This window comes from Sus scrofa, chromosome 15, assembly GCF_054392235.1.
Source record: "Sus scrofa isolate SSC_HxYL_T2T_F1_AM1 chromosome 15, Sscrofa_HxYL_maternal_Yorkshire_Landrace_v2.0, whole genome shotgun sequence".
Lineage (NCBI taxonomy): Eukaryota > Metazoa > Chordata > Mammalia > Artiodactyla > Suidae > Sus > Sus scrofa.
In genome coordinates, this window is record NC_139397.1 from 27,967,651 (window position 1) to 27,986,971 (window position 19,321).

At 38.8% G+C, this 19,321-nt stretch overlaps 1 protein-coding gene and 1 long non-coding RNA gene across 3 annotated transcripts in view; both read left to right on the forward strand.

The window, feature by feature from the left end:
- The window catches only part of LOC106506183 (uncharacterized), a 777,071-nt gene extending 770,692 nt beyond the window's left edge, over positions 1-6,379 (forward strand). The window contains exon 6 of one of the 2 annotated variants that reach the window (XR_014830560.1): positions 4,729-6,379. Coding sequence is in view for 1 of the 2 variants with exons in the window: in XM_085001349.1 (XP_084857475.1) it covers positions 4,729-4,772 (44 nt within the window). In the remaining variant the exon portion in view is untranslated. The remainder of the gene's footprint in view (positions 1-4,728) is intronic. The other variant, XM_085001349.1, reaches the window with a different exon arrangement.
- Positions 6,380-10,930: 4,551 nt separating this feature from the next.
- Positions 10,931-19,321, forward strand: part of LOC146395764 (uncharacterized) — a 160,591-nt gene continuing 152,200 nt past the window's right edge. The window contains exon 1 of the long non-coding RNA XR_014830577.1: positions 10,931-10,994. This is a non-coding gene — a long non-coding RNA (uncharacterized LOC146395764). The remainder of the gene's footprint in view (positions 10,995-19,321) is intronic.

The window sequence follows — 19,321 nt, forward strand, 5'->3', positions numbered from 1 at the left end:
AAGAGGAAGAAAGTAATTCATCTCTTTCTTTCTTTCTTGCCACACACCTGAGGCATGCAAAAATTCCTGGGCCAGGAGTCAAACCCCATGCTACAGCAGTGACAATGCCAGATCCTTAACCACTAGGCCAGCAGGGAATTTTGAAAGGAACCCATTTCATTCCACTTGGCTAAATCATGAAAATGAGTCAGTAACTACTCCATGGCTTGGGAAGGCAGCTAAGGCATATTAGTATTTATACTTCCAAACAGTAATAGAAATGAAAGTTTTGAGGTTCTCTAAGGTCTTGAAGGACAGAGTATCAAGAGTATAATCTTGGGAACTTCATCATGCAAGGGAATGATTGGAGATGAGGTATTGTGGGATTAGTTTTAAGTCAAGATGCAATGACTGTGTACCACAACACAAAAAATGACTGGTTCATCTGTTCTTTAGACTTTTCCATAATTTTTCTTTTATCTGAAACTTTGAATAGTCTCAGAGAATGGAATAAACTCTAGTTTTAACAATGAAGATTATCATAAAAGTTTCTGAGGAATCTAGGTTAAAGACTCAATCAGCAATGAAGCAAAGGGTGAGCAATAATTTAGAGAAAGTCTCCTAAGAAGTGAATAACACACACTTATATAGGGATAGATCTGTTGATTTTACTCCAGGTCTTGAGTTTGGTTCTTACCCAAGCCAGTTAGCAAGTTGGAAATAGGGGTCATGCAAGTTAAAAAATGAGCACATTTCTACCATTTGAGCCAGATGACATATTAAGCTATTTTCTTATTTGACCTTATCATGCTGACTCTCAAGTCTGGGGGTGCTCCTGGTCATGTAGTCCCCAGTAACTGAATTACTATTACCCATTATCTTTGTCCTTTCATCTAGTTGCATGTTGGAGCTACCTACCTTAAAGGCCCAACAGAAGTCTAACCCACTCTGGGAAGATTTTCTTGATCCTGATCCACTCTGATCTCTCTCTCTTCTGAAATATTTTGACACTCATGCTCTGTTTCACTCAATTCATGACTAAACTAGTCTATTCTATAATGCTTTCTATTACTTTCCATGCATAACCTTATATCTCCAACTAGACTGTATGTTCCTTGAGTCATGATCATGACATACTTTTTGTGAACACCCATAGCATTGGACATAGAACAATGTGGATTCATGGACTGTTTGAGCTGAAATATATTTAACTTAAAATTTTGTATTTAAGGATAAGATAACTGAGATGCAGAAAAGGAAAAAATACGTATCCGATGTCTTTTGAAGAGTTAGAGTGTCAAAACTAGGGTATATACTTCTGACCTAAGTCTAACACTTTTTCTCTTATACTAGATAGCCTCCAAGATCTTGTATTAGGGAAAATTTAATTCCTTTAAAGTCTTGGAAATTTTTAGAGACTCCCCAAAACAAGGATTGGAACCGACCACTTCTTTTTTCCTATGCTTTCTAGGGCCACACCCGAGGCATATGGAAATTCCCAGGTGAGGGGTTGAATTGGAGCTGCAATTGCCAGCCTATACCACAGTCACAGCAACATGAAATCCAAGCCATATCCAAGACCTACACCACAGCTCACTGGCAACGCCAGATCCCCCAACCACTGAGCGAGGCCAGGGATGGAGCACACATCCTCATGGATGCTAGTTGGGTTTATTTCTGCTGCACCACAACAGGAACTCTGGAACTCATCACTTCTTTTGTTGGGGGACATTTTTCAAAGTTGGCAAACTGAAGCATTTCCCTTGAAAGAACATATAACCCATTTGAGTTTGAGCGAAGAGCTTTGGTTTTCCTCACCACTGTCTTTGCTCTTTAGTTCTATCTACTAGAAGGAGAGTTAGTATCATTTAAAGGAAATCATCTCTGTGACTATAAGCCCAACTTTCTATATCCTCTAGCTACTAGGAAGTCTATGAATTTGGTGCCAAGTGCCATGTGGAAACGGTCTAGCTACACCTTAAAGACATCATCAAAAACCTACCTGTGCCTTCCAGTTGTAGATCATTTATGATTTTCCCAGCAGCATATGAACTTTCTTTCAAAAGAAACAAACATGCAGTAAGAAAGGAAAAGGGCAGACAAGAAGCAAAGATGACAGTAAATACCACATAAGTCTCTTTTTTGCTGTGCTTTTACTGCCTGACCCCTATCCTAAATCTTACCCACAGGTAAGTATGTGACAGCTGCTAGCCTGCTGTAAATGTGCAACATTTGGATATCTTAAAACTTGACAGCAAAGATTAGCCTGATGGAATCATATAGGGACAGAGCACATTGAGCATAAGGACAGGAACTCCTTGAAAACAGCAACAATGGGGATTTACAGGGTGCTGAGAAATTAACAATCAATATACATTTCCCTTGAACTTGGACAAAACATCTGAGTCTTGATCTTAGGAGAAAAAGTTGGCCAACTAATTAGTCCTAAACTTGAAGTGCTGCTAATCAACTTCTTGATTTTTAAATTTGTTTGAACTAGGATTTTTTTCTCTCTGCTGGGCTAGAAAGCTATCAGAGCTGCATTAAAATCCTCTCAAACTCCTTTTTCCTTTCAAATGCATTTACAAAGTTGGATTTCTGAAATGTGCCAATTTATAAAAATTAATTCATGCAGGAGAGAAAACACTAGGTATCTTTTATGTTTTGAATGTCTCAGAAAAATAATTGAGGCTAGATTTGACAATGAAAGTCAGTTAGAAAACACTTTATGCTTATGCCTCTTTGAAAACCACTCCTTCACCATTTCTATGATTTTCTTCCTATTGTGCTGAAACCAGAATTTTTCCTGGAAATAAGATAATAAAGGCATGTTCTACATGATGCTGATTAATTATAAAATAGTTTGTTACTGAAATATATTTGTGTGTGGTGTATACATTTTACCATTGACTTGTAACACAATGTAATACAAGTTAAAGCTGATTTTTTTCCCCCAAGCTTGGAATGCTATTATACATTTATAGTCAATGCGACAGTGTTGTAATTCAGGGCCAGGACTGAGGTGAAATGAGTGAAGGTCCCAGGCAGTAAAATTTAGGAGACACTCTCTGGGCTGATACTGTACTTGCATGACACTCTCAGTAAATGCCTTCTTAAATTTCTCACCTAGGAGTTTCACCAGCCTCACCTTGGTTCCAGCCCTAGTTGCAAATTGTGTTCTTCATTCTTTGTCAAGAAACAATTTGCCATATTATCTTGAACTGAGTATTGCAGTGATGTCAACCCTGATGGTCTCTCTTCTTACTATCTCTTTGTGTTCTGATAAACAATTTAGACCTATAGGTGTCTGGTTAAATGTGTACAGGTATAGGGATAGATCAAAGGCACAAAAGAGACTACCACATGAGAAGCTGAAATGTGAACTTAATGGTACCTGAACAAATGGAGGAAACATAGTAAATTCCAGAAACTAGTTGGAAGGGGGACAGAGTTTTGGAATTATGAGGAGCATTATAAACTGCCCTGTCTGGGAGTATTGACCAACAGTTATTTCATGTGTAGCTAGAAGAAAACATGAGTGGTAATATATTTTAACTTCAGGGGAATTGAAGAGAATAGAAAAAAAAATTGCCAGTTTATGGATCTGGCAAGCATCTCCTCAGAGACTAACCACAAGAAGCTCATCTTGGAGTTCCAGCCATGGCGCAGTGGGTTAAGAAACTGACTATGGTGGCTTGAGTCTCTGTGGAGGTGCAGGTTTGATCCCGTCACCCACAAAAGTTCCACAGCTGTGGCTTGGATTCAGTCCCTTGAATTCCATATGCCATACAGGTATGGCCGTAAAATTAAAACACCTCAGTGTAGCCATGCTTCAGCTATCTCTGGAGTCCATCATTTTGTGGGCATTTACCTTGTTCCAGATATTTTGCTAGATATCCATCACAGATTATCTCTACATCTTACAGCAGCCTGTTTTACAGATAAAGTTAGAGTATCAGATTGATGACCATATTGTTTGCACCCATGAAGCTAATGCTTGTCACAGCCTACCTTTTCAGCCAAGTTCATCTAACTCCAAAGCCTTCAGTTTAAATCTCTTTGTTTTACATGATTGTAAAATGTAAAACAAAAAACAAAACAAAAAACCCTGCTGTAATTAAAAACGCCAGAATGTTGTTATAATCCGTAAGAATACGCTGTGATTAGCCTTATGACTTGGGCAATATTTAACCATCTACCCTAAAACCAGATCATTAGACTCTCTTTATTAGATGTAGGCTCACTGGGTTTCCTAATAAAAACACTACACTACCCTTGAACACAGATTTCAAGAGAAACATGTTTTTCTCATCTCAATATGCAGAATCAAAAATCAGCTTGCTACCTCAATGCTTTCTAGGTTAACATAAGCTTGCAGATAATCAGCTTCCCTATAAACTTTTAGGATAGCAAATATCTCAGTTCAACTGATAATCATGGCAATGCTGCATGGGTCCAAGAAGATTAAAATTCCTCATATTTTAGCATTATGGGCCTTATTTATCAAGAAGAGATTTTTTCACTTGTTTTCATGTATTTGGAGAAGAGCTGCTATATCTGATGTTTACAGAAAGTGAAAAAAATAATTTTCTCCTTTATCAAGAAAACATGTGCCTGACTTCATAGTTATTAAGACATTTTCCCCCAAGTTGGTTTCTTCCTGATTTGGAAGATGTCTTTGATTTACTCCACCCTTTCCCATATGTGTGATACTATTTTTTTGTTTGTTTGTTTGTTTTTCTTTTTCAGAACTCTTCTGGCTAGTGACAGAAATCCAACCCACAACGGCTTAAGTCAAAAAGTGATTTGTAAAACAGTTTCATATAATCATAGATTCAGGCGTGGGCTGGCTGCAGGCACAAGTGAACCTGAGGGATCAGACAATATCAACAAAACACATTGTTACTCATAACTCTGAAGTCTACACAGGGTGGTCTTAGCTCAATTGTATCATATTTGCAAAAATGTCTACCAGCAGCCCCAGGCTTTTATCTCCATCTCACCAGCCCCAGGAGAAAGTAGATTCATCTTTCAGAGTTCCTTCACTGAGTTCCAGGATCAGGTCCAACTGGCCTACTGTGGATCACATGACCAGCCCTGATTAAGAAACAGTGACAAAAAAAATGTGGTACCTGATTAGGCAAACCTGTATTCTATTTCCTGTTTAATGCTGAGGCAAGAAACTACCTGAAACACATGGGCTTAATTGGAGGGTGTGATGGTTTCCGCAGGGAAAAATGAGGAATTATCAGAGAAGAGGGGGATGGGATAAGCAGAGAGTTTCTACATAAAATACAGTATTCTCATTTCAATTTGAATTTCAGACAAATAACAAATATTTTTTAGTATAGGTATATCCCAAATGTTGCATACATTTTAGTATAAATATGCCCCATGCTTGGAATAGAACATGATGGAAGATAATATGAGAAAAAGAGTGTGTGTGTATATATGTATATATGTATGTTTGGGTCACTTTGCTGTATGGGAGAAATTGGCACAACAGTATAAATAACTATACTTTAATAAAAAAAATAAATTTAAAAATATGTCCCATACAATATTTGACACATACTTACACTTGAGATTCAAATTTAAATGGCTGTCCTTTTTTTTTTTGGCTTTGCGTCTTTTCTAGAGCCATGACTGCCACATATTTCCCAGGCTAGGGGTCGAACTGGAGCTGTAGCCACAGGCCTACACCACAGCCACAGCAACACCGGATCCAAGCCGCATCTGCAACCTACACCACAGCTCATGGCAACACCAGATCCTTAACCCACTAAGCAAGGCCAGGAATCGAACCCGCAGTCTCATGGTTCCTAGTCAGAATCCTTGCTGCTGTGCCGCAACAGGATCTCCTGGGTGTCCTCTTTTTGTTTGCAAATTCTGGCAACCCTAGCTAAGCAGTTACAGTAGAGGCCCACTACAGAGATCTTATTATTTATTTTTTTCACATGAAAATATTTTAGCTCAGAGAAATTTCATAAGCCCCAAATCATATACATATCACAAATTTGACATGATATTAACTCATGGCCACTTGATTATAAAGACCCTGTTTATTCTACTCCCAACCTTCCTCATTTCACACCCCTTAAAATAAGAGGTTCCACTCTCCTTTAAGTTGAGGAAAAAATCTTGGCATTCAGTATAGTAGAGTCACCTGGTTTCTGTTGAGATCACCTCCTAACTCATCACTAACTTCAGGAGGAACAGAAAACATTCACAGCTTCACTTTATTCTAAGAATTCAAAGCAGAAAATAGTCTATAAAATATATTTTTGCCCACTGGTTCCCTTGGAGGGATACATGATCTGGGAAGGAACGCAGATATTACACAGAAATTGACCTCAGTTACACACAGTTTACCAAGAAAACAATTAAAAAAAAAAAAAAAGAGCTTGGTAGTGCCTGAACACAGAAGGTTTCTCATGACAAGAAAAGCTGAAAACTTGGGCTTTACCGAAGAACAGGAAATTAAAAACCTAACAGAGGGTTTTAAGAAGAACTAGTATATTAAGTTAAATGGACATTTTTAGTTACTGATCTTCTCACTGTGCTTAAAAACTTCCCTCTGAAGACTAAGTCCAGAGAATTAAGAATTTAAAAAGGGAAAGAGCCGAGAGGATGCCTGCTCAAAGGATTTATTGGCTTTTTTGAATGAAGATTAGCCCCTATCACATAGAGACCCTCCATCTAGTTGAAAACAAAACAAGAGGTCAGTTCAGACGGAATAGTAAGTAATGAAATCAATAATTGGATGCAGTTAATGCATAATAGAGTCAGTCAATAATGAGTGAACAGCCCATCCTGTTCAGTCCATTCAGGTTTCCAGAACTGATATAGGCTAGGACCTGGGACCCTTTACCAGAGTGCTTGCACTTGTATCTGGACAAATGTCTCCTCCAGCAAGAAAATGCAAAGAAACTCTAAGGGACTAAAAATAACTTCAAGAGTAACCATACCACCTATGGGAAGTCGGGCCAATGATGAACAAGATACAAAAAGGGTACCAAACAACTACCACTTCTGAGGTGCTGGGAGAAAAAGCAGGACACTGGACACACAGCACCATCAAGGGAGGCAGGAGAGAACACTCAAGCCACCCCTCCAGGGTGACCCACCAAGTCACCTACACTTACCCTGTTTAAGACCCAGGGCATCAGTTTCTTGTTTTCACTCCTTCCCAGTAAAGCACCAGTCCCAGTAAAGCCTTGCCTGAATGCCTCGTCTGGCCTCTTATCAATTTCTATTGATTGAAGAGTCCAAGAACCCTGGTCAGTAACAAAATGATCCAGTACCACCAAATTGACATAATCAGGAAGAAAATAATCATGACCACACCACCACCACCACCACTCTCGATGATGTAGGCTCTCAATACTAGTATTAGCTTATTTAAAATTTGCAACAATTAAATAAGGCACATTTTACTTTCACATTTTACAGACCAGGAGACTGGGTTTCTGAGGTTTGTAATGGAATTTGGTCAGTGGCAGAAAACTTGGGTTTTAACACAAATCTATTCAGTTTCAAAATCCATAGCATTAACCACTGCATCATACTGCATCTCTAGGTTGTAAAAATAAGTGTAAAAACAAAGTTAAAAAAGTTTAAAAAAAATCTTTAACAATGTTTGAAAGCTTCTTTATTCCTACAATAGCTACTCATCAAAATAGTGTTAGATGACCTCTAAGATTCTTTTCAGGAAAATAATTCCCTTGGGCCTAATATGCTCTCAGGGAATCTGTGGGACACTGAGGTCTTACCTACACTCTGATGCCCAGGGGTCCCTTTTCAGGGCATGACCTAGCACTTCCTTCTCTGCTTGGCACCTGAAGGTCCCGACAGAATTCCTCTCTCCCCTGGAATGGGCACTGCAGCTCTTACTATGTGGTGAGTCGAAGGTTCCTCTTTGTGGCTAAACACCCCAGGTAGAAGGGGCTGAGACAGTCATCAAACACCACATCCTGGAGTCCTGGAATTTTAGTCTTCTGCTCCTCTCTGTATCCCTTTTTATTCCCAGTCTATGTTGATCCAGCAACTAGTTAATTAAAAAAAATATATGCTGTTCTTAAGGATACAGTGAAAGAACTATCCAGACACATATTTTGTATTCTTTTTTTTCATTTTTGAAGGTTTTTTGAAGTACAGTTGATTGACAATGTGATAATTTCTGCTATACAATCAAGTGATTGTTATACACATATACATATCCATTATTTTTCAGATTTTTTTCCCCTGTGTATTATCACGGAATACTGGATAGAGTTCCCTGTGCTATATGGCAAGTCCCTGTTGGCTAGTCATTCCATGTACCACAGTGTGCATATGCCAACCCCAAATTCTCAGTCCATCCTTCCCTCAAGCCTGTCCCCTTTGGTAACCATACATTTGTTTTCAAAGTCTGTGAGTCTGCTTCTATTTTTCAAATAAGTTTATTTGCATCCTTTTTAAAGATTCCACATACAAGTGATATTATATGATTCTAAACACACATTTTGGAGGTAAAACTCATATGAGGGCAAGTATTCAGATTTCCTGATGGCCCCAAATTCCCAACTTCACCCCTCCCCACAGCTCTTTCTTGGTAAATAGTGCCACCACTAACCCAGCTATTCCTATCACCAATCCTGATTGTTTGGTCAGATAACTAATTACCTATGCTTGTGAAGTTTGGGAGGGGGTGGTGTGGGGTAGGGTGTATGTTAGAATGAAAAACAACCAAACAAACTATGGCCCTCTGGCTGAGGACTCACAGCCTGTTTAACTCTGATCAGTTTTGTGCATGGTGTTACCACTCATTGTGGTAACTGTGAGCATTTTAACAAGATCAGTAAGAAGCCACGCTTTAACCCAGAAGAGCGAGTCCCCCATCCCAAGTGATAAGTACAGAAATTCACATAAGGAGAAATATATTTTTTCATACCACAAATTTTGCTTTCACATGTGAATGCCATTTCATGTCTGTACAAAGCCAACCTTGGCAACATGGAGGAAAGAAAGAGCCTATATTGGGAATCAAATCCAGGGACCCCTGTTATCATATTGGCTGCAAATTAAGAGGGGAGATTGGGGGAAAATCCATTTAATCCCCTGAAAACTGATTACAAAATTATAGACATTCTCTAGAACTTTGTCCAGATTGCTCTGCTTTTATGATTTTATATAACCAACTAAAAGGAGTCTTTTAATTTAGATGCATCTGAGTACGTGACTTAGTTCAGGCTGCTGTAACAAAATACTGTGGTAGGATTGGTTGAGACCCTCTTCCTGGTTTGCCGATGACTGTTCTGTTATGACCTTATGGGGGTAGTGGGGAGGGGGAGATCTAGTGGCTGTTCTCTTTTGTAAGGGCATTAATCCAATTACGAGGTCCCCATTCTCATGACCTAATCTAGCCCTACTTATCTCCTAAAGGCCTCATTTCTAAATACCTTCACATTGGCATAGGACTTCCATGTATGAATTTTGGGAGAATGTGAAGTTTTAGTCCATAACAGTACTTTCTGTTTAAGTTATCACTATCATTATATTCCCTAAAATGCATTTAAGTGTGTGCTAATGTTTCTGTGCCGAAGATGTTTCCAGAGACAGGAGACTTTCTTGGGTGGTTCTTAAATAGATAATGCTTATTAAGCACTTGCTATGCTCTAAAAACTCTGCTAATACTTGCTCTAATCTTTAAAACAACTATTCAAGGTGAGCATTATTACTCTTTGCAGGCAAGAAAACTAAAACTCAGTGAAGTCTGTAACTTATCTAAGGTTAAAAATTACTTAATCTGTTTCTTAAGATCCATGATATAATAATCTGTGTGAATGTAATTGTGTTTAAATATGTGTATTCTGTAAAAAATAAAAATAAAATTTCAAAAAAAAACTACTGGTTGGTAGGTACTAGAGGGAGCAAGATTTAAGTCCAAAAAAGAAGATCCTGAACAGAAAATTAGCATCCTTTCTGTATTACTGCATTGATGGTAATAATCAATAAACAGTCTAAAATAAGAATAGAAAAGAGTTTTATTTGAGCCAAACCGAAGACTATAGTCCAGAGGCCAGCTTCCTGGATTACTCTGAGAAACTGAGCCAGAGAAGCATGGTTTTCAGGACAGTTTGTGTCTTGTCAGAACAAAGGATATCAAACAAGTCATTTCAGGGATTCCAAAAAAACACAAAAATCCCCAAATCCAACACCCCCCCCCCCAAGAAACAACAAACCAAACAGATCAGTATGTACACAGAGAGTGAGTGATGGCCTTGGCACCCAGGAAGAGAGTCTTCATTTGAAGGACATTTAATCTTTATTTTTAACGTGGAAATTCTACTTCAAGTTAATGTGCCTTTTTCTTTAATAATTAAAGCAGATGTACAATGTGTGTTTCATAGGCCACAAACAGGCTGTTTTAGTTAACATGAAATTCAAGTTAACTCATGTATAAGCCAGAATGACTTCCCCGTGCCTCAGTATATGAACTGCTAAGTGGAGTAAACTGGAGAGAGACTGTGAGGGATAAAGGAATATTATGGCCTTCCTCTGAAGAAGTATAGCAGAGTCATTAAGGGATTAATTGCTCTGTAGTCAGACCCAGGTTCCAACTCTCTTTCTGCATTATTCATTTTGTGACCTTGAGTATTAACCAAGTATTTCTGATGTTTTGATATCTAAGACCCCTGGAAAGGCTGCCTCTCCCAGGTTTAGCCAATTTCTAGAGTTACTAAAGGACTCACCTGAGAGTGCAACTTTCCCCTGCAAACCAACGAATCCAGAGCCCATACCCTCCATAGCTTCCTTTATGGGACACAGAACCCTCTCCCCCACACTAATCACCCACAGCCCATAGAGCCAATGAAATTGCTCACACCAGCCAATCCTAAGTTTGTTTACCTTGCCCCACCCACCCCCTCTCACAGAAGGAGAATAAAGGCTCTTGCCTATGTTTTACTCCAGTTCTTTCTGTCTTCAAACCAACCCTGGTGCTTCCCTGTGTGGCCTTCCGTGGTGGTATCCTGGTAAGGCATCTCTGATGTGGCTTGTGTTTCTCCTCTTCATCTTTTTAAATACAGTCATTTTGTGCTCTGTTGATTCTCCATACCTGAATAATAATGAAATTTGCATTTTAAAACGTCTTGGGAGATTCATTTAGACTCTTTGGGCATCTTTTTTTTTTTTCTTTTTTTGTGAAATTGTTGATTTCAAGTTTCTATATGAAAATGTGCAGGAAAGACTGATCACAGGGCCAGGCTTATGGTAAGAATTCAACCACTGTTAGTACTGATATTATCCTTCATATTATTAGTATTGTCAATGGTGGTATAGTGGTCGGCATAGCTGCCTTCCCAATTATTAGCATCGTTACACAGTATGATTCTGGAAAGCATGGACTAAAACTGGTCCACCTCTGTTCTGTAGTGGCTGATAGAGAGTAACACTTAAAAAAAAAGGTTGAATTTTGAGGTAAGGCATTCTTCTCATAGGCCCCAATGACTGAAATTAAAGACCTAATTGATCCGACTTGCCTTTTTAATCAGAGTGTAGTGAATCAGCAGCTCTTTTGCAGGATGGCTGAGCAAAACCATCAGTTCTTGGGCATATGTATTTTAGCCTATTTATTTTCTAGGTAAACTCATGAACATGCTAAAACAATAAAAGTGACGGGAAAACACACAAAAACAATAAAAGTGACAGGAAAATTCTTCCACCTATACTTCTCTCAGTCCTGTGCTACAAACTATTAAGAGTTTGGAATTTGGTCTATATCTTTGAGGAAAGAAAAATAACACATGGTTTTAAAATGCAATAAATAATAAATGTTCTTCCCTCAGAACATGGAGTTTGCTGAGGGACGAATGATTGCCACATTAAGTGGAAACAGCATGCATCCTTTACAAACAGGGTTCTTCTAAAATGTCTCCATCTTACTTTCTTATTCTGATTGTGAATTCCAGAGGCATGGCAAAGTCTGGAACCCTGGTTTTGTGAAGTGGAGCCACTCTCAGGAAGGTTTTGGACTCAAATGACAATTAGTGAGGAATGAGATGGTCTGAATATCTGTCCTATATGCACAGGCTCTGATCTGCCTCCAACATGGATTTCTTGGCCTGTGTTGGAAGATGTTACCCAGTGCGCCAAGCAGAAATTATTAAGAGAAGATACTGTTGTGTCTGGGCAGTCATTTCTTGGAACCTGAAATTCTCTGGAGTAATTCTAAGACTTAAGGTAGCTATTGGAGAATAGGATATAACAGAGAAGAAACGTGGTCCTGTGGGAAATTTCTAAATACCATCAATGCTAGTTCTGACTGACAAAGCGATTACGAGGTGATGGTCACAAAATTGCCTAGAGGTCACCTTATCTCCTCAATTTGGATTCTCTCTGTGAGCTGTTGCAGTTCGGTCTAGAAAGGATAGGAAGCAACATAAATTCTTCGAGTTATAGAGTCTCCCTGCTGGTTCATCTCTTCAGTTTTTTTTTGTTTGTTTGTTTTTTGCAGCATTTAGCCCTTATTTCACATATAAGTGAGGGCAATAGCCAACTTTTAACCCATATCAATAACATATGCTGTTATTGAATGAATTGGGTCCTGCTGCTTGCCGCTCAAAAAATTCATGACATAAACAAATGTTAGTAGAAAGGCAAGGTGCCTTTAATCGGAATGCTGGCATTCTGGGGAGACGGTGGACTTGGCGTTCTCCAAAGACCACCTCTGAAGATTCTGCTGGGCTGTGATGCTTTTAAAGGGAAACAGAAGTAATCTGTTGATCATTGAATTGGGAGGTCAGAATCATCACCATGCCCCCTGTGTGCAGGCTCCTCATAGTCCTGTGATCTTCCTCTAGACCTTATCTCATTCACAGTTTGGTGACACAGTTTGTTTGCAAGGTGACTGCAGGGGAAGCTAGGGAAGAGATCTAGTCATTTGTTAATTACTTATTCTTCATTTCTACTTCTTTGAGCTATGGCAAGAAGTGAGAAGTTAGACAAGGTTTGGTATGATTAAAAGATCTGAGGAGTTCTCATTGTGGCTCAGCAGATTAAGAACCTGATGTAGTCTCTCTGAGGATGTGTGTTTGATCCCTAGCCTTGATCAGTGGGTTAGGGAGCCAGCATTGCATAGGTTGCATGGCTGTGGCTGTGGCCAGCAGCTGTAGCTCCCATTCCTCCCCTACCCAGGGAACTTCCAAATGCTGAAGGTGAGGCAATTAAAAAAAAAATGTGCTAGGGTTGGAGATTAGTAGAGCATGGAGTGCCTGGTTTAAAAGTTAGTTACAATATAGCTTTGCCAAAGTGGCAAAGAAAGGGGCCACCTGCTGAGGATTGTTTCCTGTTAAGAGCTTCCTGAGAATTTATGATTTTTAATGTACTTTTAAACACAGTGATGTTACGTGGCTAAAATTGCTTGTTTTTCCAACATTGGCTGACTATTAGGGTTGGCAGGAAGAAAATAATTTATAAATAATATATAAATCATCACTTGTGCTTACAGTGTGCTGGGCACTGTGCCAAGTCTACTGCATTTATTATCTTAAGTTAGAAAATTTCTCCAGGCAGCTGGGCAACATAAGTTGCTCAGATACAAGTAGTGGCTTATAAATCTTACAACTTACATATTTTTTCTACTACTCCGTCTTGTTTTTCAAATCACTGTCGTTTTCAGTGAATTCCCATAGTATTGCAAATAAGCATTTATAGGATTATTTAACAGAAATCTACATGGTTTCTGTCCTTGGGCATGTTAAACGAGAATAATTTTCTGATTGATTTCAGATGTATAATCCTAGAGTTCCCTGTTGGCAGAGTGTGTTAAGAATCTGACATTGTCACTGCTGTGGTGTGGGTGCAGCCAAAAAACAACAGCACCCCGCCCCCCCCCAAAAAAAACTTCATCTGATTCTCTAGCATGTTGAAGTAAAGTTGATCTTAGGCCTTGTACAGACTCCAAATTGAATGTCTAACGCATTTCCCTTGGAAATATACTCCTTGACTGTGAGAAGTCCCAAGCACACTCCAGGCCCCCTCCTGGTGTCACAGACCCCAAACTGAGCCAGAAAGGCAGATACTAGGCAAATTCACAAAGGCCTGGGATTTGGTGAGCCCTTTGATGAGGCATCTAATTTGGAGTTTAGTTTTAGCACTTTCAGTCAGCCATCCCCAAGGAGTGTTTGATAATGCCTGGGGCCTAGGCCTTTAACCACCAGATGTTTGTTCTGTCTTGCTAAAGTGATTTCTCAAGCTTTGCTTATAAAACAATGCAAATTATCAAACAAAGCTTCTTGAATGCCAGAGGACAAACACTAAGAAGTCTGAAAAGCTGAGTAAAAGTCACCCACCAAAGGCTCATCCTAGGGACAAACAGTGAAATAAAGAGAAGGGAGAGGTCTGGCTTTGACCCCCTCCCCCTGCCCAGGACCAAGGGAATCAAAGGCCCTCCAGGTTTCCCTCTATCAACACATGTAAACCAAAGGTCTCTGTGGCTGTGATTTCTTCCCCACCCCCCCTCTTCTTCTCTCCTTTATTTTGCTTCTCAAGTGTTCCAGGCTGAAAGCAAAGGGGTTTTGCTTGTTTTTTTTTTTGTTTTGTTTTGTTTTGTTTTTCCCCCAGTTTCATCATAAAGTGTTAATGCTAAGAAATTGAATGCTCTCAAGACTCATGCCCCTCTGTGGCCTCAGCTGTTGGGTGGTGATAATCTGAAAAATCTACCCATTGTACAATTACAGCTATATGTCATTGTAGAAAAGGCAAAACTATGGAGACAGTAAAATTATCAGTGGTTGGTAGAGTTGGAGGGAAGTAAGGAATATATAGGGGGAGCACACACAGGATTTTTAGGGTAGTGAAACAATATGTGTGATACTGTAGTAGTGGATACATGTCATTAGATACCTGTCAAAACTCATAAAATATACAATCCCAAGAATAAACTTTATTGTAAACTATGGATTTTGAGCAATAATGATAGGTCAGTGAAAATTCACCACTTATAGCATGTGTTACTCTGATGTGGGATGGTGACAGTAGGAACGGTTAGTGTGCGGAGAGAGGAGGAGGGATGTACGAGAGTCCCTGTACTTTCCATTTGATTATTCTGTGAAGCTAGAGCAACTCTTAAAAAATTACTAAAGTTACATACAAAAGTGAAGTGTTTTTAAGAAACAAAATCCTCACTATATATATATATTTATATAATGATTTTTTTTTCATTATAGCTGGTTTACAGAGTTCTGTCAATTTTCTACTATACAGCATGGTGACCCAGTTACACATACATATATAGATTCTACGTACATGTATACTTTCTTTTTTCTCCCATTATCATGCTCCATCATAAGTGACTAGACATAGTTCCCAGTGCTACACAGCAGGATCTCATTGCTAATCCATTCCAAAGGCAACAGTCTGCATCTAATAACCCCAAGTTCCCAATCCATCCTGCTCCCTCCCCCCTCGGCAACCACAAGTCTATTCTCCAAGTCCATGATTTTCTCTTCTGTGGAAAGGTTCATTTGTGCCATATATTATGTTCCGAATATGTGATATCATGTGGTGTTTGTCTTTCTCTTTCTGACTTCACTCAGTATGAGAGTCTCTAGTTCCATCCATGTTTGCTGCAAATGGCATTATTTTATTGTTTTTATGGCTGAGTAGTATTCCATTGTGTATATATACCACATCTTCCTAATCCAATCATCTATCAATGGACATTTGGGTTCTTTCCATGTCTTGGCTATTGTGAATAGTGCTGCAATGAACATGCGGGTACATGTGTATTTTTAAAGGCAAGTTTTGTCTGGATATATGCCCAAGAGGGGGATTGCTGGGTCATATGGTAGTTCTATGTATAGTTTTCTAAGGTACCTCACTGTATATTTTTATTACCAATGTAGTTGAATGTTCTAGATACTGAAATAGGTGAATGATTTATAGATGGGTAAAGAAATAGATAATAAGCATTTATATAACATTACAAAGTATGTACTATTTTAATAACAAAGTGTTGACTCTTCTGGGTCTTTTGCCTCTCCATGTAAACTTTAGAATCAGTTTGTAGATAGCTATATGGTAACATTGTTATTGTGACTGTGATTGCATTGAATCTGTAGATCATGTTGGGAAGAACTGAAATTTTGACAATATTGAGTCTACCTATTCATGAAATGGAATATATTTTTTAATTGAGTTTGTTCATTAGAATTTTATTGTTTTGCTTCATATAGATCTTGTATGTATCTTGCTCAGTTTATACCTAAGTATTTCATTTTGGAGGGATACTATTGTAAATGATACCGTTTTGTTTGTTTTTCTTTTTAGGGCCGCACTTGTGGCATATAGAAGTTCCCAGGCTAGGAGTTGAATCAGAGCTGCAGCTGCTGGCCTATACCACAGTTTATGGCAATGCCAGATCCTCAATACACTGTTCAAGGCCAGGGATGGAACCCTCATCTTCATGGATACTAGTCAGGTTTTCGTTACTGCTGAGCCACAACGGGGACTCCAATACTGTGTTTTTAATTTCAAATTCAACTTGTTCATTGCTAGGAAAGCAATTCACTTTTGTACTTAAACTTTGTATACTGCAACCTTGGTATAACTGCTTGTTAGTTCCAGTGGTCAATAGTTACGGATTTTCTGCCTAGATGGTCATGATTTCCATAAATAGTTTTATTTCTTCCTCGCCAATCTGTATCTCTTATTTCCCTCACTCACTGCATTGGCTATAACTTCCAGTATGATGTTGAAAAGGAGTGGTGAGAGGGCACATCTTTGTCTTGTTCATGATTTTAGTGGGAAAATAACTAGTTTCTTATTAAGTTTGAGCTTAACTCTAGGTCTTTTAAGATGTTCTTTATTAAATTGAGGAAGTTCATATCTTAAGTTTGCTGGGTTTGTATTATGAATGAGTACTGTATTTTGTCAAATGCTTTTTCTACATCTATTGATATAATTATGTGATGTTATTGACTTCTGTGTATTATATATTTTTTACAATATTCTTACAGTTAATTTTTCTCTGACTTAATGCTTACCCCAGCCTTCCAAACTTCTGTTAGGAAGTGGGTAGGACAGATTGTTTAATCCAGTCAAGAACTGAGCTAATTTGAAGTTCATCAGAATTGATTTAATTGGAAGTTCATCTGAAAGAGAGCAGTGAGTGATAGCTTGAAGTGAGATCTTAATTCCCTGCTCAGGAATTGAACCTGGGCAGTCCAGATGAAAATCAGGAATCCTAGCCACTAGACCAGCTGGAGGCTAAAGCCAGAATTGCTCTGAATCTTGTCGCCTTTGAAAGCAAGAATGTTTTAAGGAGGCAAAGACTAAAAAAAGCACAAAGTTTATTATTAAAATCACAGTACAACATGTGGAAGAGCACACAGAGAAGTAGCTGATTTAAGAGAGAATCAAGGTAGTAATACACAACCAAAAGAGGAGCACAGGTGTGGGCCTCCTCCTGAATGAGGAGCCCACCAGAGAGGTGATTTAAATCACTTATACAGTACAGTTCTTCTGGGTCTTTGTTTTCCTTTGGCCACTTATCTTGTTTAATTTCTCAAACTTGATCAGACTCCCTCCAACCCCCAGCTGATACACTTGTGCATCTTTTAGCCAGGATGGATTCCAGAGCAAGGGTTTATGGGACCGCTATCAGGACTTCTTATGGTCTGGTGTACCCTCTCTTTTTTACCCTTAGGAGTCTTTCTGCGCATAGTTAGTTAGGGAGATCTCCTTAACCCCAGGAGTGATTAATGTGGTCATCTTAACTATTTTTACTCTGGCGTAGCTCCAAGCCTGCAGTTAACTTTCTCAACGTGTCAATGAGAAGCAAGGCCCAATTTACTTAGCCTAACAAGCCCAGCTGTACTAAGCCTCTTTCTCAAAGTTGGGCTTCTAGCTGTGAAAGCTCCCTTTTTCCAATTGAAATTGTTTTCTAGTGTGTGCCCCACCTATTGTGTGGTCCTCTAGAGTTGGTAACAATGGGAAACTTGGAAACTCCCTGATGGCTCCTGAACTCCAACACTGTCCAGTCCTGTGAAAGAGCCCAAATCCTGCTCATATTCTCAATTTCTATATGCTATGCTCACATTTTCAAAATCTGTGCCACAGCTTTGAATTATCAAAGTTTAAAGTGGCACAGATAGACGACTTATCTCTTTGGGATCTCTCACTCTATACTTTTAGCCCTGCACGAATTTTGCTGTGTTTATCTTCAGTGGACTTAAATATATGTAGTATTTTTTTATTTACTGAAGGAGAATTGGTCTGAATTGTTTGTCCACTAATGCCAGAAATGGCATTTTTTGTTCTGTGTTTTTCAAAGATACTTTAAAGTTCTTTAGGCTCTGATTTCTCTTAGCTTTGAAGTCATTGCCATTGTTTTCTGACACTGAATAATGCTTAGATAAATCTCAGTTTTGCCTTGGTAATAAATTTGTTTCCTGCATTGGTATTTAAAAATTTTCTCTTTCTGGTCTTTTTACAGACTATCTAGTGTATGTTTTTGTAAAAAGATTTTAGGATGAATTTTTCTTAAATGTAGAATTTTTTTAAATGGCCTTGCCTGTAGCATTTGGAAGTTCTTGGGCCAGGAACTGAATACAAGCTGCAGCTGTAACCTATGCTGCAGCTGTGGCAGTGCTTGATTCTTTAATCCATGGTGCTGGGCCAGAGGGATCAAACCTGGAGCTCCACAGTGACTCAAGCTGCTGAAATTGGGTTCTTAACCTACTGTGCCAGAGCAGAAACTCCAAAAATAAATTTTTTTAATATGCAAGATTAAAGTATTATTAAATTTTAGAAATTAAAAGTATTAAATTTTGGGAGTTCCCGTCGTGGCACAGTGGTTAACGAATCCGACTAGGAACCATGAGGTTGCGGGTTCGGTCCCTGCCTTTGCTCAGTGGGTTAATGATCCGGCGTTGCCCTGAGCTGTGGTGTAGGTCGCAGACACGGCTCGGATCCCGCGTTGCTGTGGCTCTGGCGTAGGCCAGTGGCTACAGCTCCGATTCAACCCCTAGCCTGGGAACCTCCATATGCCGCGGGAGCGGCCCAAGAAATAGCAACAACAACAACAACAACAAAAGACAAAAAAAAAAAAAAAAAAAAAAAGTATTAAATTTTGAATGTTTTCCCTATTGTTGTGTTCCTTATCAATTAACATTGTAATATATTATTTGAATTTCTTTGACTTATCTTCTGTCTTTTTCTGTATTTACTGTATTTGTTTCACAGTAATATTTACTCTTTTTTCTAATTTAAATTTCATAATGTTTTTGGTTTTCTTTCTCATAATAGTTTTTAAGGTAAGTTAGTAGTTGCCTTTTTTACACATTATTTTGTTTTAATA